At 44.3% G+C, this 27,795-nt stretch overlaps 1 protein-coding gene across 2 annotated transcripts in view; it reads left to right on the top strand.

Moving 5' to 3' along the window:
• The first annotated feature begins 5,458 nt into the window (after nt 1–5,458).
• The window catches only part of LOC8033489 (alpha-1,3-mannosyl-glycoprotein 2-beta-N-acetylglucosaminyltransferase), a 54,942-nt gene continuing 32,605 nt past the window's right edge, over nt 5,459–27,795 (top strand). The window contains exons 1-6 of one of the 2 annotated variants that reach the window (XM_029971036.4): nt 5,459–5,683; nt 6,370–6,498; nt 18,273–18,384; nt 24,252–24,372; nt 24,436–24,544; nt 26,898–27,036. In XM_029971036.4, the coding sequence (XP_029826896.3) occupies nt 6,400–6,498; nt 18,273–18,384; nt 24,252–24,372; nt 24,436–24,544; nt 26,898–27,036 (580 nt within the window). In that variant the 5' untranslated portion in view covers nt 5,459–5,683; nt 6,370–6,399. Of the gene's footprint in view, nt 5,712–6,369; nt 6,499–18,272; nt 18,385–24,251; nt 24,373–24,435; nt 24,545–26,897; nt 27,037–27,795 lie in introns of both variants that reach the window. The other variant, XM_029971037.4, reaches the window with a different exon arrangement.

Genomic DNA, 27,795 nt, shown 5'->3' with positions numbered 1-27,795 from the left:
TCACCTCGTCAAAGGCCGGCTGACACGTGCAGTCTCTGCAATACAAAGGGAGGAGTTCCCCAACCGTGGCCCTCAGCGAGTAAGCATGCTCCCGGAGCCTATCGTTAAGGCTCCGGGAGCATGCTGTCTGGCCTATGCAGAATCTACAACATGACAGGGGTATCTTGTACACCACACTCGAGACACATATGACGCAAAAGGTTTTGCGTGTCTTGTGGTACACTTCGCCTTCACCCGATTTTCAGCTCTGGCGTCCACCCTTGCACAAACCAGGCTCAGTTTTTGCGGGGCCGAGAACACTACTGGGACTCCATACCGGCCTCCAACTTGTTTAAGGTTGTGGGAGACACGGTGGATGTAGGGGACCACCGCCTTTCGCTTTTTGTGTACGTCGGCCCTCACCCTCTCTATCCCTTTTACCTTCTTCAGAAGTGCACTTGCCACCTCCGCCAGAGCCGAAAATCGGGTGAAGGCGCAGTGTACCAAAAGACACGCAAAACCTTTTGTATCATGTGTCTCGAGCGTAGTGTACAAGATACTCCTGTCATGTGGTAGATTCCACATAGGCCAGACTGGGAGGTGCCTTAACAATAGGCTCCGGGAGCATGCTTACTCGCTGAGGGCCACGGTTGGGGGACCCCTCCCTTTGCATTGAAGAGACTGCACGTGTCAGCCGGCCTTCGACGAGGTGACGGTTGAAGGGAGGCATAGAGAGAGGGTCACTCGCGAAATTACTGAGGCTTTTTATATTTCATGCCTCGGAGAAAGATATGTGAGTGAGCTGTCGGTTGCCTTGTGTGATAAGGAGCTGTCCTTCTTGCGCCAGACAATGACTGGCATAAGTTGAGTCTAGTGAACCTATTTTGATGACACATGCCTTGTGTGTGGCGTATTGTTTGATCACACACTGTGTTATGTGGTATTGACGTATGTGTTTCCTTTCCTTTTCAAGAAAAAAACATTTCAGTTGCGAGTACAGCTGTTGCCGTCGTGTTGTGTCTGTTCCTTTCATCGTCCTCGTTTTTTGAAGATGTTGCACCCACCATGTCAATGACACGGAGTATACACACAAAAGAAAACAAGTAACAGAAGGGTCATCAAACAAGGATAATAATATCGGTAGCGCACCGCTGCACTGAGATGCGAACAAAATATTTGCAGTGCGGAAAAGGGTTGCTTCTTTATGTATGATTTCAATGACCCCTTGAAAAATAAAGCGAAGCAGCTGAGAAGATTCCTATTGTAATCCCTTCATACGTTGGATTACTCCGAACCATGTCTTCAAATACAATTGAAAATGAGCGTGTTGGTTAATAGATACAAAAGTTGAAAGTATAAAACAGAGAAAACAAGGACGGGAACACACTAAAAAAAAGGGGGTATCACCTTACACCCTTTTGTCCCATATAATACAGCCCAAAACTTCAATTCGACGTACAGCGCCCTACAGCCGAACAGACGTCCCCAAATTTTACGAGGGGCTTGAGAACGGTGCGATAGAACTCTTTAAATAGCTAAAGTACGTATCCAATACCGCATAAAGAAAACACCGAGTTTTACAGTAGGGCCAAGAAAACCCCGATTATTTTTTTTTTTTTTTTTTTTTGTAGTCGGTAACACGTACATTAGCTATTTTAATAAGTTGTACCACACGGCTATCAAGCCCCTAGTAAAATTTGGGGACGTCTGTTTGGCTGTAGGGCGCTGCACGTCGAATTGAAGTTTTGGGGTGTATTATATGGGGAAAAGGATGTAACGATACGCCCTTTTACACCTTTTTTTTAGAGTGCAGGACATCTTTCATTTAGCAACAACATAGAATGGCACAACGATAAAACCGCACCCCCCCCCCCCCCCCCCCAATGTTTCAACGTTCTAAAAGAGGATAAAGGAGATAATTGTTATAAAAAGGAAAGGGAATTTACTGTAAATATAAAAGTTTAAAAAGCGCTGGCGTCACGACGAGGTATCACTAATCTAGTTATCTCCGATTACTTAGAATTCAACCTTTGTCATTTTCAATGATAATGGAGGTGCAGAAATATTGTTGTTTACAGTCCCAAAGGGAAATGTGCTGTAAATATAAAAGTTTAAAAAGCTCTAGCGTCACGGCGAGGTGTCAGTAATCTAGTCATCTCTGGTGTTAGGAATTCGACCTCTGTCTTTGTCAATGATAATCAGGGTGCAGAAATGTTGTTGTTTACAATCCCCACGGCAAATGATTCAATCATTTGCCATGGGGACTGTAAACAACAACATTTCTGCACCTTCATTATCAGTGACAAAGGCATAGGTCGAATGCCTCACACCAGAGATGACTAGATTACTGACACCTCGTCGTGAAGCTACAGCTTTTTAAACTTTTATATTTATAGCACATTTTCCTTTGGGACTGTAAACAACAATATTTATGCACCTTCATTATCATTGACAATGACAAAGGTTGAATTCTAAGTAATCGGAGATAACTAGATTAGTGATACCTCGTCGTGACGCCAGCGCTTTCTAAACTTTTATTATTTACAGTAAACTCCCTTTCCTTTATAACAATTATCTCTTTTCCCTCTTTGAGAACGTTGAAACCGTTGGGGGGCGGTTTTATCGTTGTGCCATTCTATGTTGTTGCTAAACAAAAGACGTACTGTTCCCGTCCTCGTCCTCGCTGTTTTATACTTTCAAGTTATGTATCATGTCTTCACTGCATCTTTTTTTTAAAATTGTAATAAAAAAGTAATAAATATTTAACACATGGCAGTAAACAGCGCACAAGAGGCAAAGACACGGAAGAAGAAATCAGACAAAACAAACTCACTTGCTCCAGGTTTTTTTTTTTTTTTTTTTTTTAGCCAGCTAGGCGGAACAATCGCTTGCTTTTCCCAGACACATGCGCATGTTCTGTGCAGCTGCTGCCCGCTTGCAACTTTTCATAGCCTCCATTGGCGTTGCAGTTGTTACGAACGTGGAGACACCCGAATAAAGTTCTGTAGTGTCTTGACTACAGCAAAAGCCTGAAATGGATCCATCTCTCTAGAAATAAATCGTCATCAGTCCCGCGGCTTGTTTCGGCTGGGTGACGCAATTGTTTTGTAAAAAAAAAAAAAAGTGCCTTAATCAAAAGTTACAATCAAAAACCTCAATTTTCTTATGGACCACCATGGAGTTGAGCCTTTTTCAAGCTAATATAAACAGACGTGGCAAACATATCTGCAGCAAGGAGTTTAGTCTGCCACTGTAGATGCGCAATTCAGCCATTGCAGTACGTTGGCACGGGTGTTTGGAACGCTTGATATAGCACAAGCGAAAAAGAGAGTGAGAAAAGTCTACCTATCTTTGCTGTCGTTTCCTGTTTTATTCAATAAAATAATTGCGGTGAGTTTTTTTACCGTTAGCCACACATGGGTAAATTACTTCCAAACTGTAATTTAATTATAATTACAATTAATTTGCTTCAAACGTAGTTTAACTACAATTACAATCACTACTATGGGAAAAGTAATTAATTACAATTACAAATTACTTTTAAAAGGTAATGCAATTAGTTTACAATCACTTGTTTCTGAGAGCGACCCGACTTGGGCCATATAACTTTAAACGAGTTGTATAGAATGCAACGGATTTATTTGTTCGTTCCTTGCCCCAATGTTTGAGGAGACTTAAGCATCGCTACATAAATGACACGTACTGTACCTCCATCTTATAAATTAAATTAGTTCATATGCTGGAAGAGGCTGAGATAGCTAAAGAAAAAAAATTGGGTTGAGTTACTTTTTTGTTAGCCAGGCAAATAAAAACGCGACAATTTATGCGCTATTCGCCGATATATTAATATTTTCAAATGTTAATATAAAACTAAAATCCACATGCGGTAGTACGAACACATTCACATAGAAACATCATGGTATTATAAATTATTTGCATTGAGTTGAAATTAAAATGGCTCAAAAATATATAAGAACCGAATCGGGGCTTCTCAATTATTGGTGACAATATTCACAGGCGCAAGGTAAGTCTCCAAAATCATTATGCAAATAATATTCAAAGTAAACAAACAGGAAATAAACTTTCAAATAAGACAAAGATACAAATATGTGACAATACGAGAAAAAGGACATGAAAAAAAAACTTCCGAAAAAGATAAAATATAACTTCATAGACAATTAAAATTCCAAATCTCGGCTAAAAGCTTAAGCTCTTTTTCTTTTTTTTTTTTTTTCAATATTTGGGCCTGTTTACGCTATTGTTTTCTGGTCGGGCCGCAGATGGCGCTACACGGCGCCGTTGAGGTAGACTCCAAAGGGGAATTGTCTCTCAGCCCGCAGTGTAAGCAACAAAACAACAAACAATGCGACGCTATTTGTGTTGTGCGTGTGAGTGAGTGCGTGTCTGTGTGCGAGTGTTTCACCGAGAGCTAGGCTGCTTGTGCGGGCGCTGATGCTTTCAGAGAGGTTCCATCGGAGCCGCGATGTTTTGCAAAGGTAATTGTAATTGTGCCTGAAATTTTGCAATTACTGACGCTAGAAAGTAATTAAATTACAATTAGAATTCCTTTTAGCCAAAAGCAATTAATTACTATTATAAATGGCCAAGAAAAGTAATTAATTTACAGTAATTCAATTACTGCCATTGAATTACTACCCAAGTATGCCGTTAGCCGTTTAATACGCATCACAAATCTGCAGGTATGGGCCTGTGACTTTTCGTCGCAATGGCGTACGCAGGGGGGTGTAAGGGGAGGGGGGAGAAGTTGGTTAGAAAATCACGCCCCCCCCCCCCCCCCCCCCCCCCCAAAGAACCGGGTCTTTTTTCATATATATTTTCGTAGAAAAGGAAGACCGACATTGAATGACTATCGAATTGTTCCAGCCGGTCGGCGGGTATTTGACATCGACTACTACACGCAAAAATAATACGAACCCCCCCCCCCCCCCCTCCCCCAAAAATAATTCCTGGCTACGCCAATGTTTTGTAGTAAACTGACTCTTCAAAGGTAAATAAAAAATGATACCAATATAAATACAGATACTTCAATACTAATATATATATATATATATATATATATATATATATATATATATATTATCTAGACAAATTTGTGTGGTAAATTACGTGTCAGAACTTGGGAAACTCATATTTTACATTTATTTAAAGCGCCATGTTACCCTACTGAGCCGCAGCTTCCGAAACTGCCCAATTCTGAATGAGTAGAATGAAGCAAGAAAAAAAAAAAAAAAAAAAAAATAAATATGGAACCCTATGGCACACAGATTCAAAACTAATTTAGCGATCTCTTAACCCCAAGATAAAACTTGAAAAGGTACAAAGGTAGTATTTTTATAACGAGGCGAACAATACGGAAAACGCACTGGAAGCGAGAAATCACATCGCATTCTCCCAGTTTCGATTCGGAGACAGCCTCGCCGCCAAAAACGGGAAATGTTCTGCTTCGTCGGCGAACCCTGTGGTCCCATCCGTCCCTCTATCGACGTGTTGTAGGGGGCGGTACTCGTCATTATGGTTTCGCCGAAGTAGACAGCTCACGAAGCTGGTTTCTTTTTTTTTTAACCCGTCTTATTCTCGGGATGGTTTTGCGAGTTAATGCGTGACAAAAAAAGCACCGTTTTTGTGATGAAGCACACGAAAACGTCCACCGCTGCTTGAGGTGGCCTCTCCCTGCTGATCTGAGGTGAGGGACACCGCGGCGCCAAGTATCGGTAAGCTTGCACATGTAGGGAAGCCGCGTAGGAAATGGCTCTATTTACCTAGCGCGGCTGCCGGAAAATGTCCCGATCCCCAATCATGCGATCCATTGGACCGGGTAGAAGGGTCATACGCGTGCTTTAGCATACCCAGGCATGCTCATTCGCAGCAGTTGTTCGTGGCGGCTATTTCCCAATGCCCTTGAACGTCATCCTACGATCGCGACCGGCATCGTACGTGTTGTGAAACAACGCTTTCTTTTTTCGCTCGAAATCGGATCAGCTGTAGTTTTTCTCACCCAATGTGCACAGCTGTCATTCGTATTGGACGCTTGTTTGATTGATCTCGCCCGCCTCGTAGTTTTTGCGTCTGTTTCTTCCCCGCATTTCATGTTTCATGTATCGCTATTGATCACACGCGGGCGTAGACATCAGACTTTTTACGTTGTTTAATTTGTTTCGCTCTTTCCTTCGCTATCGATGACCACATGGTTTCACATTTCCTCGCGTGAGCAGGTATCGGACCAAGTCTGAATACACTAACAACCGCCAGTGATCCTTGATACGTTTCTTTCCTGAACAGCAGGAAACTGAGGACTTCGGATACGCGTCAGACTTTACTGTCTCTTTTACTGTTCCCGTCTCTTACGTTGTATTCCGTTTCTATTTTCAGCTATGACCTGGAAAAGATTGCTATGTTGCAATGCGTAAAAGAAACTTCGTTTTATTTGTTTCACTGGCATTAATAACATGGGCAGGAGTAACATATCATCTTTTTCTGCAAAGACCATTGGCCAGCAAGGTACGTACACGCCTTTCTCCATATTTGCTCACACGGTATCGAGTGGTGAGCATGTTTTGCTTCTAGCTTGTTACTGTAAAAACTTTTTCTAGCCGTACAGTGGGGGATTTAAAAATCACGAGAAGTATCATCACAGTGGAAAGTAATAGTTGAGTTGAATAAGCTGCAGTCAATTGTGCCCACATTAACTTAAATCTCCAGTTCCATGTCGTCTGTGATTTTGTCCTATATCTCATAGTCTTTGAAACTATGCACCACAGAAGCTTTTCATTCATGCCTACTGAAGGAAAATTCCTTGAAATGGAATGCAGTAGCAATACATGTCATGTGTGCCTTAGTTATTCATGTATGCCGACTTTCGGGAGCTATTAATGGTGTTACCGTTATGAACTGCTGCAGATCGTCATGCCTGGGTAGCATGTTTTTCAGCAAAAACCTGCATCAGTTCACTGCTGATATCTGAATGTGTAATTAAGAAAAGTATGACAAAGGCGAAGTGAGCACGTTGCTTCAAAAGCACCTATCGCTGTCTAAAGGCCTGTCCAAAAAGGTGTAATAGAAAAACTGGATGGTTTATTTGGGAACAATTAAAACATACATTGGGTACAAACTCGGAAACTTGGGTGCGAGCCGGATGCCCATCCGACCGCCTTGATGGACTCGATAAAAACAATATGGCAGATATTGAAAAAAAAAGGCGCGATGTCCATCACGGTAATGGTGGCGCTAACATAGGCTACTGCATAAATCGTCAGGCCACACGACTCCTGCGAAAATTGGCAAAATTGAAGTGTCCGGTAGTCGTTGGTCGAATATCTGTTTGCACACCGGCCAAGCCAAATTCACGACTTTCCTTCTCGCCTCCTCCACTTTTCTTTGACATCGGTGCTCATCAGACTTGACATCACACGCCACCTGCCAATGTTTACGCCTGTCTATCTCCCACGGCTCACGAAGTCGCCGACCTTGCTATTGCCGTCACTTCGGCAGGAAGGAAAAAGAGGTCCGGCTTCAGGTGGATTTGGGAGATTCCTTCATCGAAGTGCGCGTTTCAGCCACCCCAACTGTAAAGACTCAGGGCTTGTCCACGTAGTCGATCTCCGCTGGAGCCATGCGTCGCCAAGGACATCGGGCAGAGCTGGTAGCGAGCCAGGGTGTCTCTTCTCAAACTGTTTATTTACATACTATGTACAGTCTGCCGTTCGGCATGAGAACAACGTGAGAACACACAAAGAGCGCGTAAAACCACTCTTTTTATAAGGTCCCCCTTCCCTACGTCCCTAGGCCAGGACACCGTTCCCCAACTGGTCAGGAACCGCCCACTCGCCCGCACAAGCACACACAGAGGATAAGTGCTCTTCCGGTTCCTCAAGGCTTGTAGTGGCAGCCGTTTCTTCAGTGACGCTTGAGATTTGGCCTTGCTCCTGGAATCTAGGCCGAGGTGACACCGAGAAGCTCATCCCCAAACGTCCGGGCACCGCCAATGAGCACGCCCAAACGGACACACAGGTTAATCGTTTTGTTGACTCTAAGAGAGCACGAACGCCCGGAGGGTACCGTCCCCCTCCTTAGTCGGTACGGAGAAGACCTTGGACACCGATATCCGGGCAGTTCCTGTTCACGGCTTATCTCCCTCTTTCGGCTTAGCAGGGATCACCGTTGCCGTTGGTTCCTGCTTGGACGCCTCGAGGAGAACGCATTTCCGTTTCAGCACCTAGCTTGAGCCGGTATCGACAACGGCTTGTCTTGCTCTTTTGTCGACGGTACCTGGGCAGCGGGGAAAATAATCCCGGCGTGAGATTGTCAGCGAGCGGCGCGTCCTCGGGAATGTAGGAAAAGGGGTGGCGTTCCGCGTCCAGGTGCGGCCGCGAAGGTCGTTCGTTACACAACTCAGCTTTCTTTGTCAAAATCCACGTTCAAAGCTTGAAAAAAAAAAAAAAAAAAATATATATATATAAAGTGCAATGCGGAAGAGTGAGATTTTTAGTTGTATGTAGAAACACTGAGAACTTAAAATATATCATTTATTGTATTAAACTCTAAACCAACCAGGTTTGTTTGTCTATACGAGGTATGTTTGGAACAAGAGCCGCGGGAATCCGATCCAATCCACAGAACTGCTGGAAGATGACACGACCTCGGACACGACGCGCGCTCGTCTGGCTTGCCCTCTCACACTTGAGTTCCTTTCCCGTTTTCGGGACTGCCAAAGCGGTGGAGGACTTGAGCAATTTACCGACAGCCAACAGAGCGTGTGAGTGGCTCTCCGGACCCACGTGATCAGCAGAGCAAGGCCGCCGTGGAGGTAGCGAGGGGGAGATTTGACGGTGGGAGGTTTCCCCCCGGAAGCGGAGCGCCGCACAATTTGTCGGACTCATGCGTTTTGTAGTATCCTGTTTGGACACCCCTTAAGAAAGTCAAACTATAATGAGGCAATAGTGCGCACGAGAGTAATTTCAGCAACTGTTTGCTCTTTGTCATCACTGCCCACCTGACCGATCAAATGACGTTGGGTTAACATTGGTATCTGCCCCAATATTATACGAACGTGCGGCATTACACTGCGCCACCAGTTCCTTATCCGACAGCGTCTCGTTCCGGATTGTTCACACGTCGAATGCTCCACAGGGCGACCGAATTGGATCGGGCTTCCCTGTTAGCTCTTTCTATTTGGTCGTTCGCTCTCCCCATTTGGTCGTTGTTGGATAACACAAGCTTCGTCCGAAGTAAGCACCAAAATCGGCACCAAATCGGCAACACTTGGCTGTCTGAGCTGGGGGTGACAACAAACAGCGAACAGCTGCTGAAATGATGCTAGTGTGCACCCTAACCTCGTTATAGTTCAGCCTTCCTCTCTAAAGGCCCATTCATACACTTGCAACATTTTAGGACTGTGCACCTTCGAACCTCTAAATCTTTTACGGCAAACAAAACGCACTGGCACCACCTCTCGGGTAGCCTTGGAACAATTGGCAGTCCCGTATAGATGGCATTTATTTGACGTCGCTCGCTAGGTGCACTAACATCGCCCACCACGTTCGCCATTTTCGAGGTCTCTTTCCATCCCACATAGCTGTCGTCTGGTGGCCGGACCCTTCAGCGTGGTTTAGCAAGGTATTACAACTTTAAAGGGCTGTTATGGGTGAAACTTGAGGTTATTTTTATTTTCTGTGCTTTTGCAGCACAGTGTTAGCGGGTTCTTGCAACTTTGGCCATGTGACTGTGCTGCTCTGTTGCCTCCACGTCGTACTTCGTGCCTACGGTGTTTTCGTTCATGTGCAGAAACATAAAGCGCAGTTCATCGTCTGCCCTATTCATGAAAAATGCAGAGCATTTTTCATTACCGAGTAGCCCTTCTCCTTGAAGACTGGTTATATCACCACTTTTGGGATGAGGAAAAACCCCACCTCCGCAAAGTTTTCTTCGATCGGCTTTTTCCATGTTGTGGTTAGAGCACCCTACAACTGCACACTTCACCGTCGCTCAAACGCATACTTGCGGCTTTTGGCAACGGCAAGTAAATTAAAACAGACTGGTCCCCGAGAGAGATCTTTTTTTTTCTTCTGCTTCTCTCTTCAAATTAATACACGATTAACAGCCGATCGCCTACCCAAGTCAGCCAAACTGTCCTCCAAAGCCACAAAAAGAGAGAAGGAAAAAAAATAACAATAACAACACAATCCTGAAGATGGCGGCTCGACGGTGGCGCTCCCTGGCAAAATCGAACCTGCAGGCTCAGTGAATATTACCTATATTTCCTATTTTAGAGCGCAGCTCTTAGGGGCCCGTTTCCGGCTTGAGCGGCGTCGCCGTCGCCATCGGCGTAACCGCTCGGTGCATCATGGGAAATGTCCCATGATGCACCGCGCGAGCCCCCCACCGGGGTCACGTGACCTCGTGGGGGGCACGTGACCCCCCTAAGTCACGTGGCTCCCCTGAGGTCACGTGACCCCCTCCTCGAGGTCACGTGACCCCCGCCGATGTCGCGTGACCCCCGATGAAGTCATCGTCACTGATGACGTCACCGGCATCCACATCGTCATCGTCATCATCACTGATGACGTCACCGGCATCCACATTGTCATCGTCATCATCACTGATGACGTCACCAACATCCGCATCGTCATCGTCATCATCACTGATGCTGTTACAGACATCCGCATCGTCATCGTCATCATCACTGATGACGTCATCAGTGACGTCACTGATGTCGTCACCGGCATCCGCATCGTCATCGTCATCACCACTGATGACGTCATCAGCGACGTCACCGACATTCGCATCGTCATCGTCATCATCGCTGGTGAAGTCATCAGTGACGTCACTAATGACGTCATCGGTACCCGCATCGTCATCGTTACTGATGACGTCATCAGTGACGTCAGTGATGACATCATCGGCATTGGGGGTCACGTGACACCCAAGGTCACGTGACCCCCCCCCCCCCCCTGGTTAGTTTAACCCCCCCCCCAGTGCCCTTCCCTCAGTCTTGTACACGTTACTAAAAAAAAGTAATCGATTACAATTACTTTTACTCTTGGCTAAAAAGTATTCGATTAGATTACTTGATTACTCGACGGCAAAAGTAATTGGACATTACTTAAAGAAGTAATCGTTACTTTTCCGATTACTTTATTGTGTGAAGACACATCTTTAGCGCTCATTACAATGAACTACTTCCAACGTATATTTCACATTTGCACACGTATTGAAGAAGAAAAACTGGCTCCCTCTTCGTGGTCGTTGCACCTTCACAATGCGGACACAAGCATAGAATTCGTTTGAAGACATTTAATGATTTGGGCGTTCACCAGTGTGTGTGCGTGTGTGTGTGTGGGGGGGGGGGGGGTGGAGTGGAGGGGGTTCTAGATCTTGTTAAGCTTGAGCAAGGGTTGTCGCTCAAAGTTTGCGTCGCTCATTTTATTATTCACATGTGGATGAGCTCGCATGTTATACAAAAGAGCAGCAGCTCCAGGATTTGAAACGGATCATGTGTAGTATCCATTAGCGGAAGACATCGCCCGATCACTTCTCAACTCGAAACATTGCTTGGCACAAAGACCACGCAGGGGAAATGGGGAAATATTTCAACTGCCTTTGTTATATTTTGCATCCGCTTTAGGCATTCTTCGGTTCTGGTTCTCCTACAAGCAGCGAGTAGGTACCCTAAGCAGGATTTTTTTATTTATTTTATTTCTGTGTGTGTGTGCGTGAGGGGGCTAGTTTGAACGAAGGACTCACAAAGCTACATTCTGCTTCCTCAAACTTCGCCCTGAATGGCCTTTGTCACGCACTGTGGCTTCCCTGGCGCTTCCCACTCCCAGTCCCAGCTCGGAAAAAAAAAAAAAAAAAAAAAAACGGACATTCCACAGAAACTGCACATAGAAAGAGATTGACCTCGTTTCCTACAGCTCCGCGAAAATCTTTATTTTTTCCTGTTCGGAAAATAAAGCGAATTTTATTTTTGTCATTTAATACAAAAAAAGGCGTGTGCCCGGGGGGGGGGGAGTCCCGTGGACAAATTGTAACGGTTACAAGTAATTTTATTACTTCAAAAAGGAATCAGATTACTCTTGTGATTACTGCCTAATAAAAGTAATCAACTGATTACAAAATTACTCTAAAAAGTAATCGATTACAAGTAATTTGATTACTAGTAATGCGTACGGTACAAGTCTGCCTTCCCTCCTCCTCCTCAAGAGCTGTGCTCTAATTCGGCGTTACAGGGAGTTGTAAGCGGCTTTCACTTTTTTTTTTTTGTTTATCATTCTTTCTTCTTAGCTCGAAAAACTTTTGTCAATGTTATAGGAAGTATTCACTGGCGGCCATAGCTGTGTGTGACTGCTGAGCGCGTGCTGATGGAGAGCTTCCACTGTTCTTTTGCAACGTGCATTTCACACCATCAAGACTGCCGATCTTAGCAACCAATTAATGTGGGCTTGTTCTGAGCATCCGCTCTAAAAAGCACCCACAAATATGGCACCCAGTGAATACTCCTTATAACAACCATTTCTCGTAGGTTATACAAACATTTGATCTCTCGAATACTGCAAAACCTTTGCTCTAGTAAAATGCGGTTCTAGGGTTTCCACACAGATGGCGCCAGCTTGCCACTCTATTCTCTAGGGTACCTAAACTGTAGATAAGGTTTGTTTGAAAATCATGGGGAGCGTTTGCAATTTAATGGCGGTTCCTCCTGCAATGACTGGTTACAGGTGCACATGCGCCGCAATTTTTGCGTGGCAAGGAGGAAAGCGTACCCAAAAAGGCGGAGACGTTTGCAGACAATCAATGCTTTCGGCACCTCCTTGCAGCTCGTATGGCAAACGCAGCCCATGAACCACGTCACCCCGATCGAGCAGTTGTACACTGTAATACAGGCTCTCTAGTATTTTCTACAGAGCCTAGATTGAAGAGAGGATCCATCTCAAACCGTGGGGAGCATTTGCAATTTAGTGGCAGACACCTCCTGCGGCGATAGGTCGCAATTGCACATGCGCTTCCTTTTTGCGTGGCGAAAAGGGAAGCATGTGGAAAGACAGAGACGTTTGCAGACGATCGTTGCTGTCGTCACCATCTGTCAGCTCGTATTGTGAATGCAGCCCATAAACCACATGACCTCACTTGAGCAGTTGGCGACTCTCTGTAATGCAGGTTCCCTAGTATTTTCTCGTCGTACTAGGTTTTAAGGCAGACGGTTCTAAGGAGCAGCAAGTGTGTGAATGGGCTTTTAGACAGCACTGGGTGCTTTCAGAGCCACATGCTCGCTTAAACTTTTTCATAGCTTCTTCAACTGTACAGGGTGCGCGAGATATTTGAGAACAAACTTTATACTCTTAAATCTGTCTGGAAACATGACTTCGCCTTCGACTGCATCTATGTCATCTATCCAGTGTATCAATTTAAAAATGGCAACTTCCGGTGGTCTGACGCAAGAAATGAAAAGGCGTGCCGCCCTGGTTGCCTTGGCTGCCAAGCACAGAAATTTGGATATAGCCATCTTCTTGAATGTATCAAGGCCTTCCGTTTTCAAGGTCAGAGAACAGCTTTCGGATTCTGATAGGGAGGTTGCATCCGTGGCCAAGCGAAAAAGACATCTCTAGCGGTCAGATGTCGTCAGGACGGCCGAGTTTGTCCAGCTGGTGCAGGACATTGTGAACGATGATGCCAGCAAGTCAACGAAAGCTGTGGCCAAGCAGTAGAGTCCATTATCAGGCTTGTGATGCATGAGGACCTTAGATACCACTTTATATCCCAAGACACCAAGAAAAATCATGTCATCCGGTCTAAGCGCTTGTTGAACAAGCTCAAGCTCCCTAATGAACCGGACGTGCTTTGGGGTTTTTTCTCACAAGAACATTGATGAAGACCAAAAGGCCGACAGGAGGACTGACAGGTACCTTTGTATGTATCCCAGTGAGGTCCCTATGGTCTTGCAGAGGAAGTTCTCATCGCCTGTGATGGTCCTAGCTGTTGTGAGCAGCAAGAGTGATGTTATGCTGCCGTGCTCCTTTGAATAGGGCCTTTGGGCCAACTCAAAGGCTTACGTCGAAGCCTAGGAACTGTAGTAAAACATTGGATAGAAGGGGTGGCCCAGAGGAGGTTGCAGATTTTTCAACAAGACTCTGCTCCATGCCACGCAGCCCAAGATTGGCTGGCTGACAACCTCCACGACCACCTCAACCACAACTGGTGCCCTCCAATATCTCCAGATGTAAACCCCCTTCGACTATTATGTCTGGGTCGTTGTCGAGAGAGAGACTAAGAAAAAGCCCCACAACCCCAAGGATTCCTTAAAGGCTGCCATTGGGGACACTATGGCCAACATCAGCAAAAACCGCTTAATCAGGGCACTCGGCCGTTTTCAAAGCCACATCGATTCAGTCATTGCTGCTGAAAGTGGTTTTATCAAATGAACTTTGAGTATACTAAAAGAAAACATCAGTACCAAATTCCGTGCAAATAGATTAGTATATTCCTGAAACATCTTTTTTTTTTTGGTGCTAAAACCACCGTTTTGCTCTCAAATACCTCGCACACCCTGTACATTCAGTTCGTTCCTGCTATTAAATCAGCAGAAAGCATTGTTAAGTAATGACCAATATTTGTGGAACGTTGGTCATTCCAAGTTTTGAGAGTAATTTGATATTGTGCAAGATCGGGAAGTAAGTATGTGGCCCAAGCTACAAAGAAGGTTTCAAGCTTATCTTGAGGGTATATAGTTTGAAGGATATTGTGTTTTTGTTTTTGAACCTTATAGCACCTGTTGAGTGCCCACAGTGAGCAGGTATTGGGTTATTAGGTGCTATGTTTAATGTCTTAAATTTTGTTTGATATCTGTAGTAGATTTAACTTTGCCCTTCATAAATGTCTTGCTGTTGTAGTCACATTCGCTCCTGGTTCTGTACTCTCTGTAATTTTTTAATTACACACAACACAATGTTTTGTTTAAAGCAAGCTAGAATTTACCAGTTCGACCCTTTTACTTCCAAACATTATCCTTTTTGTTAGACAGTATCTACTTTGATGGCAATTGTGAAAAGGCTGCAAGTGCATGGTCATTCGTGGAAATGGAGCATGCTGGTTAAGTTACGGTGTTAGAGGAGAATAACATGGAGGACGGAGCCCCGGACGTCCAGTTTTCATCCTCTGTTATTCTCCCCTAACATCGCATGGTCAGATTTCTATACTTTTGTATGTTAGTGATAGTCGAGCTAAGGCTAGAGTGCGGCTATGTCGCTTTGAAGTGTGTTTTGGCTGCATGAGCGAAATAGCCTTTTGGTGCAATGGGTATGTGTCAGTAGGGGGGGATCGGTGGCCGAGTGGTCTAGCGCACACCAGCTTGGAGCACGTGGAGTGAAAGCTCGCGCTGCAGAACCCAAGGATCTTGGGTTCGAGCCCCACCCCTGCCCGTTTCGATCTGGATGAGCATCGTACCGGCGTGCGGTCGTGTATCACTACTGCATGATGCACGTTAAAGACCCCAAGCTAGCGGTTGTACCGCACTGGCTAAATTTCTCATCTACAGCTGGGAGACTCGTCGCCCCTGTGAGGCAGACCAAGTTCTAGGCTGTATAAACATACACACAACCCAATTTTTATGTGTCAGTACCCTTGGGTTGATCACAGCATTTTACCGTGTTTTCTGGACTATAGTCCGCACCTGGTCCATAGTCCGCAGATACAAATTTGGGGTCAAAAATAAAAATTTTTACTTGGATAGTCTGCACTCTGTGCATAGTTCGCACCTGCTGCTTAGTCGACACAAAAGTCTTCTCATAGATGGCACACCTAGACAAATGTCTGCTTTTTTAGCTCACAAAGAAACCCATAATATACATAAATCATCATTAACATACTCATTCATTCACAAAATCGATCTCGTCTCGTCATAATCAATGATATTGAAAAACAAAAGTCCTGTATAGTCCGCACGCATAGATAGATAGTCCGCACAGCGTAAAATTTCAACTTTTGAACATGCATAGTCCACGGACTATAACCCGGAAAATGCGGTAATTGAAACAGAGTAGATTTAGCTGCTTCATTTTTGGGTTTGATATTTTACAATATTTGAGGGGTGAACATCAGGCTAGAGGTAACATGCATCATTTTTGGATTTGATACTTTATAATATTTAAGGTGTAAACATGAGGCTTTATTTTTTGGAGGCGAAATACGGGAAATGATTGGGTCTTTTCGCCCATGAATTTTATAGCTCACAACCTCTGTTACTATTTCTTCCAGAAAAGAGAAAAAGCTTTATTTAATTGACTGGTGGGATAATTTACCCCATTGATTACTGCTATTTTATACAACAGACGACCTTGGTTATGTCCCCTGCCCCAATTCATTTACCGCCTTTTACAATCATCAGTATATTACTAAGTCATGTTTCCTTAATATAGACGCATCCATTCCCAGAAAAATTGTGCATAGTGCGAGTCGTCCATAATCACGAATCGGCCCGTGACAGTCTTTACCAAAAGTATTGGGGCGAGGGCGTAGATGGCTTTTGCATAACCCAGGCATTTGGAGGAGAGGGGAAAGAGGAACTTCCCTCATGTCCAGACCTTCCCTTACGTGTCCCAGATGTTGCTTTGTCCCTCCAGAAAGTTAGCAATCAAAATTTGTACAAAAGCGGCATTCTTCTCTCTGCCGCCCATGCCTTCGACAGCACTGCACGCACCTAGTGGTTCACGTGTCTCCCTCCGATGTGCTGATTGACTCGCTTGGAACGTAGCCTCCGCCGTTTGCCAAGTTGAGGTGGAATGGAGTGTAGGAGAAATTAGTTTTCTGGGTCCAAAGCTTGCCTCCCGATCCCCAAACAGTGATGAGTTCTACAGTGAGGTGACCTAGCTCCTGTGGGGTTCGTTCTTTGTTCCCGGTTGTTGGTCATACACAATCACAATCAACAATGGACTGCCAATGGTAATGACCCATTCTGCGTAAAAGACAGCAGAAATGGCCTTTGGTGCGCAGCTCTTATCGCTGAACCTGCTATGAACGTCCGGGTGCACTGACGTCTTGGGTTCACTGATATCTCAAAAAAATTTGGGAATTTTTTTTTTAAGTGGCGTACTGGCATTTATAATGACAAGACAAAAATGCCTGTATCTGCCCAATTCATCCCCAAAATACTTGTCCATAGTCTGAACTGCGGGCTTTCATATTAAAGGGACAAAATTGCACGATGAACGATTGGTCGCAAAAGCTTTGTCCACGATGGACTCCGTTAATATGGAATTTTGTCCATATTAATGGGGTCCACATTAACGAGACATGATTGCATAGGCCTGTTTTGATTTCTCAAATGGTTTTAAAATAAAGGCTCAAGAGACCACCATATATATTTTTTTTTGCTTTTTGCTTTGATGAGACATAAGATGAAACTTTAGTTCTTCAAAATTGTTCGCGGTTACTGAATTTGGGTTTTCATGGAACTTGTTTGCTTGGATCACATCAGTACACAGACAACAGAATCTTCTACCAGAGCTACAAGTTCACACATAAAGGTTTTCTGAAACATGCTTAGGGGAGTACAGGCAGACTATACTTAATTTCATCTTATGATAGACCAGAGCATGGACTGCGAGCCATCCCAGCCAGTCCAGCACTGTGAACATGTCACGTGACCAACTGCCCTGCACGTCGTTGCACCACTGTCTAAGGTCGTATGACACACGCACGGCATTGGATTGGCTTCGATGGCTCATGGCACCCTCTGTTTTCTATCGTAAGGTGAAACGGAGTATAGGCTGTTCATAGCCCTCAAGGAGTTGATGACAATCTTTAACATACGAGGAGTAATCTCAATGATATCATGTGCCAGTCATATCTGTATATTACCCTTTCTCGTGCAGCTTCTGGAGGTACAAGAAATGTCTCACATTTGAGATTGGTCCTGTAACGGCTGTGCAATCGGTACTTGCCTAGTAGTTGTAATCTTGTGTAGAGTCAAGTATTAAGATGTTTGGGGGAACTGTAGAGCTATTGTGTAGACTAAGGTAACCTAGGAAATTGATCTGGAGCAGCAGCATGCAGATAACGGTGGTGGGCTGGGTAGCATTAGTAAGAAACAATGTTCTGCACATGGAGTTGCAAAAAAGTCAGCACTGTGTGTTAATTGCACATCTCTTAATTTTTTCATACATACTTTTAGAATTTGTTTTGTAAAAAGTGCCCCCCTCCTCCTCCTCCAAGAAAATTTCTAGTCATGCCGTGAGACCTAACTTCGGGCCTGGGTACTATTCCCCACTTCTCACACCATTCAGGCTTTTCGCCCTGGAAAGCTTCAGAGCCAACTAGAACAGCTGGAACAGAAGCTTCAAGAACAAGTTCGTGCAAATGCAGAGCTCTTAGGCAACCTACGTGACCTGAAGAAACGTAAGTTGCTTGCTTCCTCAACATATTCTGCAAAGGACTTGACACGCTTAGATTTTGTTTGGCTGCTTTGCCACTCATTTAGATAGAGCAGCCAGTCAGCAGAGTTGTCCATGTAATAACCAACTGGAACACAGCAAAAATGGAATCAATAATAGAAATGCTAATGCCCTGAGTGCTTAGAGAAACAAACGCTCAGGCCAGGGGTCAGCAACCGGCGGGCCTGGTCCGGCCTGCGAGGCGATATCATGCCCCCCTTTCCAAAGACACACACAACAATCTGCAGGTCAAATAGTATGTTTGGTTCCACACCTAATAGATCAGCCATATTAATTGTGAACAAATTGATCCTATTTACCAGATAGAGTGCGCTGATCAGCTGATCCCCGAACAGACAATACCATATTCACTCCAGTAATAGCTGCACTATTTATGAACAAGGCCTTTTCATCTGCTTTCCCACAGAACACATATACAGCCAATCATTGCGTTGCACATAAATAACATGGCGAATAGCCATATCGAGAACACAATCCTCTCTACAAATGCAATCAACACAGATGGTATCTTCGCACAAAAACATTATTTCTCTCCTGTAAACAGCTGAACTCATGCTGTAGATAGCAGTGATTGGCAATCTGCATGCTCCGCGGCAAAGCAAACACTCAGGTTTTCTTCATAAACAGCGCAGCTATTACTCGAGTAAATGCGGTAAGCTGAAGAATGCATTTGCAGCAAACGACTTCGTTAAGTTTTTCGCTGGCCTGGCTAAATTGAAGATTTACAAATTTATGAGACCTCACTGCAACCTTGAATGAAGTGTCCACTTCTGTGAACATGCTTTTTCCAGATGACTGTGAAGTCAAATGGGGATCTTGTGGTTGACAGATGAGCACCTCAAAAATGTTTTATGACTTCCAGTTTAGAGTTCTAGTGCGAGCGTTTGCATCTTGGCAAGCACTATTGAACACCTAATATCTTATGAGAAGGGGCTCAAGCAATCATATGTGTGCCGTTATCAAGAGATCATCTTTGCATATCATTTTGAGTAGGTGACAGTTTTTCTTATCTGTTATTTCTCTGGCCTGACTCTCCCCCCCCCCCCCCCCCCCCTTTTTTTCTCTCAATCTCCGTTTCTCCATCGGGCTCTTTCTGACTCCACTCTCCACTTTGCGGCGATTTGGTCCACAGCAGCAACAGGTAGCCGACCCTAGTTTAGACCCTTTGAAAAGGCCGGCCTTCAAAGGTTCTGACACGCAGTAAGCCAGAGAGGTCCTCAACATAAAGAGATCATTAGCGGCACACAAGAATGCGGGATGGGATGACTTGCAGCTGACATATTTTCACGGATCAATCAAACATTGTACCACTTGCAGAAAGTCACTTTTGTCAGTGTGGGAGTTCAAGGGGACAATGATGAGGCCCATTTGTCACATCTACTTTGAATGAGATGATTCATTCACAAAAGGGACTCTTGACATGTCCTTAGTGCAAACAAGTTATGACACTGCTCTGGTTTACTTTTATTCAAGGTTTGAAGTTTTCAGGTTTTTTTGTTTTTTTTTTCCATATTTGGTGATCTTTTTTCAGTTTTTATCTAGAAAGTAAATTTTTTTGTTTTGTGAATATTTCTACATAACAGAGATTACAGTTTTTTTTTTCCACTGATGTGTCTGGTATCTCCATTCTACCTAAGACTGTATGGGGTCCTTTTTTCCTTTAATACTAGGCATATATTAAAAGATGGTTGTGCGTAGTACGCTGATCTCGTCTGGAGTTTGTCGCTGCCACATGAAGAAGATGACAATCCTGAAACTGTGTGATTGCACCTCACATGTAACAAGATAAGCTCATAAATTAGTGCTTCTATTTGTCACACTAGTGTGTTCAACATTAAGACAGTGATGAATGACAAACAAACAAGTAGAGCTGAGGCAAATATTCAGTCTTCCAAGTGTTAACATAATCTTTATTATAATTTGTAATATATCACAGTCTGAGTATCATTACCAAGGCATTGGCCGTTCATAAGTACGAAAATAAACAAATAAATGTATGAAAATAAATGGATAACAAGAAATCTTTAACCTCACTGGTCATCTAGATCACAATTAGTTTATATGGCTGTAATAAAAAAGCGCAAAATTTGAAAGATTTTTTTAGGAAGTAGTGCATCTGATTGTTTTCTGTTTCTAACTGTCAGTTCCGGAAACACCTTCTTGCCATGTGCCACTGCCACGCATGCCGTTCTGTCTGAGTGACTGCCCTAACGCTCGAAACTGACAAGAGGTTGGGGTGAAATACTACAGTAGCTAAAGTTTGCCAATCAGACAAATGTGAGCACAAAAACACAACCGGTATCAGGCTTCGAAGCACTGCATACTCCACATACGAAATCGGGGTTGCAGTGCATGAATCTCGTCATGAACTTTGGTAGAAAATGTGAGAATGCTCTCGTCCACTGTGAAGTTGTGAGACATTTCGGTCAATGGAAACCATTCAAACCCCATCCGATATGAGAGTGGACATGGCACATAAGCATCGGCCATAAAGAGCAAAGGTTAACCCCTGTAGTCTGTGTATCGTTCAACCTCCCTCAGCACAACATAGGGCGGTCCCGAAGGTAGCCGACGGCTCGATAAGGAAGTGCGTTGTAAGGTCACGCAAGGCGTATGGTTTTGATCGTTGGTTTTCATCATATGGTTTCATCATACGGTTTTGATCATATGGTTTGATCTGAAAACACCAAGCCCTGTTTATATTGTATTTTTTTTTGAGGGTAGGCACACCGAATTTTGCAAATGCTGGTACCCAGCCATGAAAATGGTATCCAGTGAATGAGCACTTCTGCAAAGCAGTAATTTAAGTTGTGTGATCAGTTTGTGCTTATTATAGCCTGTTGTGTATTTTTCGTTTTTTGAAAGATTTCACATTATATTAGCAATTGTGACATGTAATACCTCATGTAATACCCCTTCTTCCAGGGGCCTTTGAGGAAAATAAAATAAAATAAATAAATAAATAACAAGTGCTCCCAAATTGTTCTGTTTGATTTGTTTTGCTGAAATTCGTCATTTGTTATGTTCTACTTTGAATATGGCTATTACAGAAAGCAGGACGGCACTTTGGGTGATGGGGTTGGCATCATTAATGTTTTTGTGACTAAATGATGGGGCACTGGCACGAGGTGTGGATTTTAAAAAAGAAAGCTGAAGGATACTTCATTGAATTGCCAGCATCCACCATACGAAAATAAAGAGAGGGTTGGAAAAATTGAAACCACTCGCAACAAAGGATTGTGAGAATTGAGTTATATAAGGGACGGTACCTCAAAGATATGCAATCTTTATAGAAGTTCCCTTTTATTATTAAAGTTTATCTTTTTTTTTTCGTTATGAGCTGCTTTAATGGGATATTACTTGGGTCGTCTCTGCAGTCTTTATTATACGTCGTGGTGGCCCACTTGGGGCTGCTCCTTTGACACAATCTCCGAGACAGCCGACCTTGAATGCCGAGATAGGATGGGCAGACGGCGTTAATATGAAGCCGCAGGATTTATTTCTGCATCTTTTATCTCGAGAAAGTTCACACAGCCTAGATGTGATTTTGTGTTTGCTTTGTTTTATTTCCATTGATAGCAGTAATGTAAGCTGATTATGGACCATGGGCATTTGTCTCATCTATGTCAACGTTTTATGCATGACTTGTGATTGAGACCTATGCTGTAGTTTCTATGCGCTGAGAAACAGAGAGAGGAGACAAGAGCGCGCAGAAACGTCACAACGCCAAGCTCTGGTTATAATAATTGAAATAGTTAAAATAAGCTAGCTGCCTTTATGTTCACTGCGCTCGTCGAACGCATTCAAATGCAAGAGCCAAAACGCCAGCCAGAACTCGGCGTCTTACGTCTCCTCGCGCTCTTGTCTCCTCGCCCTCAGTTTCTCGGCGCATACGATTGGTCATCCCTTATGAAGGAAGTCTCGTGTGTGTTTTTCTCCCTAAGCATGTGGCATACGAAATAGGTACAAAGTACAGAGGCACCAATACTCAAGGTTTTATCACTTGGGTCATGTTGCAAAGTTTACTCAATCTCGCTCCAAAGTAAAGGGTTTGTACGTTGGTGTTCGGAAACCTACTGGCTTGCAGTTTTGCTCTGTCTGTGTTATCAGCCATGAGACAAGCTAGAGTAATTTTGATTAATTTGAGTAAGATTTGGAACACAGCCAGTGTAACATAGTGAAGTACTGCTGTGTAAATGAGCCTCCACAAGGCCATAGTGCTGGGACTTTAAGTCACCTACCAGGGTCCAGTACGGTGCACAGATTAGACACCAGCGTTGCTTCAGCGTTGGGCTGGCACTTGCGTTCGACTGCTCAGGACGGAAATGCTGTTTCAGCGTTCACAGGGTGTCTAGCTACCGGGAATTGTCAGGAAAATTTTAATTGCCGGGAAAAATCAGTGAATTGTCAGGGATATTGTTTAAAAGCACGAGCTGAGTCAGAGAAAATGAGCCGGAAATGCCATCAAGTGTCCTGAGCAAAGACTTGGACTTGGGGGCAGAAAAGTAGGCAATAAATTCTGCTTAGAGCGGAGCGCAGGCTTTGCTTACCCGATGTAGAGTGTGCTGCCTAATGGAAAGAGAACGACCGACAAATCCAGTCTTAAGCCTTGGACTGCATTACATTGAGGGTGCGACACTAAGCTAGATCTAATTAGAGCTACTAGATTTATTAGCAAATGGAAAAGCCGCAGACCCCAATTCAATTCAATCCAAGCCTTAAGCTGAAAGTATCCGAAAGTGTGCATCTGGCGGCCATGCTGCCATTCGGTTATTGACGTGTATGGTTGAGCGTCGTGTTTTCATAGTGTTTCTGGAAGTGGCATCTTCACTGACGATGTATGCGGGAAGGAAGTGCTCGTTTAATTAATCCGGACTGGACGAACTCGAATATTTCAGAATATGCAAGTTGGATTAAGTCCGTGCAAAATGATCCTCACAGTGCTCAATGCCTTGTGTTTTAATGGTCTTATATATTTAACCAACTCTACAATGGTTAGAAAATTTCACCTGAAATTATCAAAAAAAACCTGGAAGAGTCAGGGAATTTCAAAATAATAATTTGCTAGACACCCTGGTTCAGCAGGGACTCATGTACCATCAGCAATGACATGAGTTCTTGCTAAACGCTGACGCAGTACTCGTGCGACGGCGTTTCGTTACAGGAGCGCAAAAGTGGAAACTGCTAGGGGCCGGCTGTATAATACATTCTGTGTTAGAGAACACACAAGTGCTTCTAGGTATACTGTCGGCAGACATTATGTGAAGACATCTTCTTCACTGGATACAGTCTGGCTATTCAATTCAGAACTAAGATAACAGCAGAGAGTGGCATGCAGGAGACGCGGGACGCAACTCCCCGACAAACCACAGCCCGTTGCACAAGTCTCTCCAAACAAATTTTTGACAAAGTTCTTCTGAAACTTCCTATTAGCAGCTTTGAAGGTCCCTTGGGTGCGAGCAGCAGCACTTAAGGACTTGCGGTTGTCTCCTGTCCTTGCGTTTACTGTCCTTCATACGTCCAGACAGCCAATTATACTGGTTTAGGGAACGCAGTATTGAACCCAAGGGTGTACCTAGTCTACTCTGAGATTTTGCATGCATATGTGATCGTCGTGATTGGAATAAACAGGCAATGCTTTGAGTCCGGAAGTTCTTTTGTATCTCCTCAAACTCTGCTTGTGTCTAAATCGCTTTGATTAGACATGTGCGACCTGTTTGGCACTGCACGTGCACAGGGTTTCTTCCTAACAAATCCACACTATGTCGGTGTAAGTGGGTGACTGAGAACACTGTGTGGCCTGTTTTGCAGAGCTTTCCGAACCTTCCAATGACACGGGCGGTCGTCAGTCTGGGGACAAGCCTGTCATCGCGGTCCTGTTATTTGCCTGCAACAGGGTGACGGTGAAACGGCCCATAGACCAGCTGATCCAGTGAGTGTGAACTGTGTGGGCCAGGAGGCAGGCGTACAATGACCGACCGCTGTACCGTTGCAGATATCGCCCTTCCAAGGAACAGTTTCCGATCATTGTGAGCCAAGATTGCAATCATGCCATGACCACCAATGTCATCAAGGCATACGGCAATGAACTCACTCTTATCAGGGTAAGTGAGCTAGACATTGGCCGTGCTCAGTTTGATTCAGATCACCCGAAGGAGATGCCCTGACATTCCTAATCTGTCGGTGAGCACGGTGGTGAGATCGATGGTGGTTGCCTTTGCGACTTTGGTTGATGAAAATCTTTGGCAGCTTCATCCATTCAGGGTACGTCAAAAGAATAAACAGAATGGACAACTGGTTGAGTTGTCACGCATTTGTAATTTGAAATGGCAGCTTTCTTGAAGTGCTGTCATTTTATTTGGGGCTCATCATTATCGGGTGGCAGGACGAGGTATTCGTGCGGAAATCTGGAATGTGTACCGGGCCCAGGGTTGCACCTCTACTGAGTAAAGGCCCGTTCATGCACGTGCGACTCCTTAGAACCGAGTGTCTTAAAACCTCTTAAACTCCCTTACAACTGGAAAACACACTACAACTGGAGAACACACTACAACTGGAGAACACACTGACATGCTGGCTCCATCTATACGGTGACTGTGGAACTTCATTCCACTAGAGCAAAGGTTTGGCAGTATTTACGATTTCAAATGTATGTACTACTCGTGAGAGAAGTTCGTTTGTAACAGTGGTCTCAAACTCGTTTGAGTGTAGGGGATGGATATCTCACAGTTGAAAGGTTGAGGGCCAACGTAAGACGCCGGGGTAAGGGGAGGGGGGGAGGGGGCGCAAGAGAGACATCGTGCTTTATGCTTTTTGTAAACTCAGCCTTGCCAGTGACATCTTTGGATTTGATTTGTTTATAAGACTGCTTTGGACCCTGACCTGATATTATAAGAATTGAAATGACAGTGCCCCGCCAACGTGCTGGCATTTTTAATGGAACAAGTACACTGTCGTTCCCGTTGCTCAATTCACCCAGGAATTAACCAAGCCCCACATGTCCCTAAAAACAAGAAGTTAATATGACAGTTGTTGCTTTCCTGACGGTTTTACTCCAACACTTGAACAAATGGTTGTCTTTTAATGGTGATATATTTTTGAAGGCGAGAATCCCAAGCTCCTAGCTTTATCTCTGGCAGTTGCTCCTGCTGATCAAGAGTTTGCGCAGCCGAGAGGCATCCTTCAACGAATAGCCTGCGCATGCAGCCTAGTAGTGGAATTGTTGTACATTACAAAAAGCTGGGATGCAAAATATAAAGCAAAACAGTACATTACAAAAAGCTGGGATGCAAAATATAAAGCAAAACAAAGGGCAAATGAACATAGATAAGTATAAACTATGTGAATACGGTAAAAGAGCAAGGCTTGCGCTAGAAATGGCATGTCTCATCTAGTCGACAAGATGAGACATGCCATTTCTAGCGCTCGAGACATCGGAACCGGGACTCGAAGCCGGTTGCCTGCGGGCAGCGTCCCAGCAAGTAGTGGGCCGCGTATTTGAGGCGTCTGGTTTATAACATTCACAAATTTTTTCAAGCCAAGAAATTAAGAATATTCTTTCTTTGTTTCTTTGTTCAGAACAGTAAACGAAAATCAAACTACTTTCAATCTATCCGAGTGAAAAGCAGTCCAGCTGTGCGTAAGGCAGCAGTAGCATGAGACTACCAAACCGCAACCTGTCTTTCGATTTAAAATGCGTTCCATTTCTTTTTTTGTCGAAGTGCTTGTGGGACCAGGAGGGAGGCGGGAAGGAGTAAGGGGGGGGACGGGGGGGTAGGGAGGGACAGGAGCCGCGAGCTGCATTTTAGCACACGAAGAGCCGCAGCTTGACCACCTCTGATATATAACCTTAACTTAATGTACAGCTCCCAGAGTGTCAGTCATTCATGACGCTCGTTCCCGACGCTCGTTCCCGACGTTCTCGTAGGAAATGACTCATAAAACAGAATCTGCGTTAAGAGGAGGGACCAACTTGCGGAAATTGAGCTTCCTCGACTTTATTAGATAGTGAGGTTGAATTCTCAGATTGGGGGGGGGGGGGGTGAGCGTTGGCAGTGTATAGCTGACAGCACCGAGGTTCCTCGGCACTCTTTAAAGGTTGCCGGGGGTCCCCGAGACCAAAAAGTTTGAGAACCCCTGACCCATGCCATAAGCAGTTGCACACAAGGTTTTCTAGAACTGAAATTTTGGAGCTTGCATTATTCAGATTTTCTTTTTACAAAAGGCAGAAATATTGTAGTATGCCTATGACAAGCAATTCAATCTCTGTTCTTTTTGACAAACTGATCTGCAACGGGCCACATGCTTGCTTCAGAGTAGTAACATTGGCTTGTCTGCATTTATGTCAGCCTGCTAGGCTTTGTGTACTATTTGTGAGGGTAGGCACTTCATGAATATTGTTTTGGTTTCGCGTTTTGTGTGATGACTGAGGCATTGATAAAGGATGCTTGTTTCTAGCAACCCGACCAGAGTGACATTCCACTAGTGGGCAAGGAGAAAAAGTTCAAGGGTTACTACAAGATAGCACGACATTATGGCTGGGCTTTGAATAAAACCTTTCATGACCTCATGTATGACACAGTGATCATCGTTGAGGGTAAGTGTCTTCAAGTTTTTCTGCTTACGTTAATAGTTTTTCTATGCTTCCCTAATTAAAACAGAATGGCATAACTGGACAAATACATAATGCTTCTGCATTCTTTAATAATATGAGCTGCCCATAAATGGGCGAAGAACTTCCGTGTACAGATTCAAGAAATGTAAGTGTGAAAGAAATTTGCTGGAGCTATACTGCTCTCCACAAACGGGAGCTCAAAAAGATATAGGGTGAGCCAATCATTTTGAAACAGCGTCAACCAGTCAAGTATGTATTGTAGATGGTTGCAACTCCTTAAAAAAGTTTTGCCAGACAATGTTCCTATCAGCTTAGAGGCCTCGGGCTAACAAGCTTGCACATGTGTGTTACATTACAAGCATACAAAGTTGAAACACCAATGGGCCAGGAGCTTTATTTTTGCTGCATAGACCGACACGCGGCCCTGACGTCACGCAGCTGCGGTGGCGCTGTTGACGGCACTGCGCATGCGCAGACGCTTCACTTCACGCGAATTCGGTTTCTGCGCTCGCGCAGTGCTCACACCTGGTGTGGGCAAACGCGGGCTTGTTTGTAAACAGCGTGTCGGTCTATATTTTCAAGAACAAAAGCAAACCAATTTTTTAATGCGAAGGCATTAATTGGGGGTCTCGTGGAGCTAGCTGACGCCATCAGCTTTGAAACCATGCAAAACGGCACCTTAATAAAACCATGCGCAAAGCTAGCCAACGGCACCTTTTACACTTTTGTTCCATTGGCTGG

The sequence above is a fragment of the Ixodes scapularis genome, unplaced genomic scaffold (assembly GCF_016920785.2).
Source record: "Ixodes scapularis isolate PalLabHiFi unplaced genomic scaffold, ASM1692078v2 PGA_scaffold0__279_contigs__length_252992795, whole genome shotgun sequence".
In the NCBI taxonomy this organism is placed as follows: domain Eukaryota; kingdom Metazoa; phylum Arthropoda; class Arachnida; order Ixodida; family Ixodidae; genus Ixodes; species Ixodes scapularis.
Note: the sequence above shows the minus strand (reverse complement) of the source record. Positions and strands in the feature narration are given on the sequence as shown.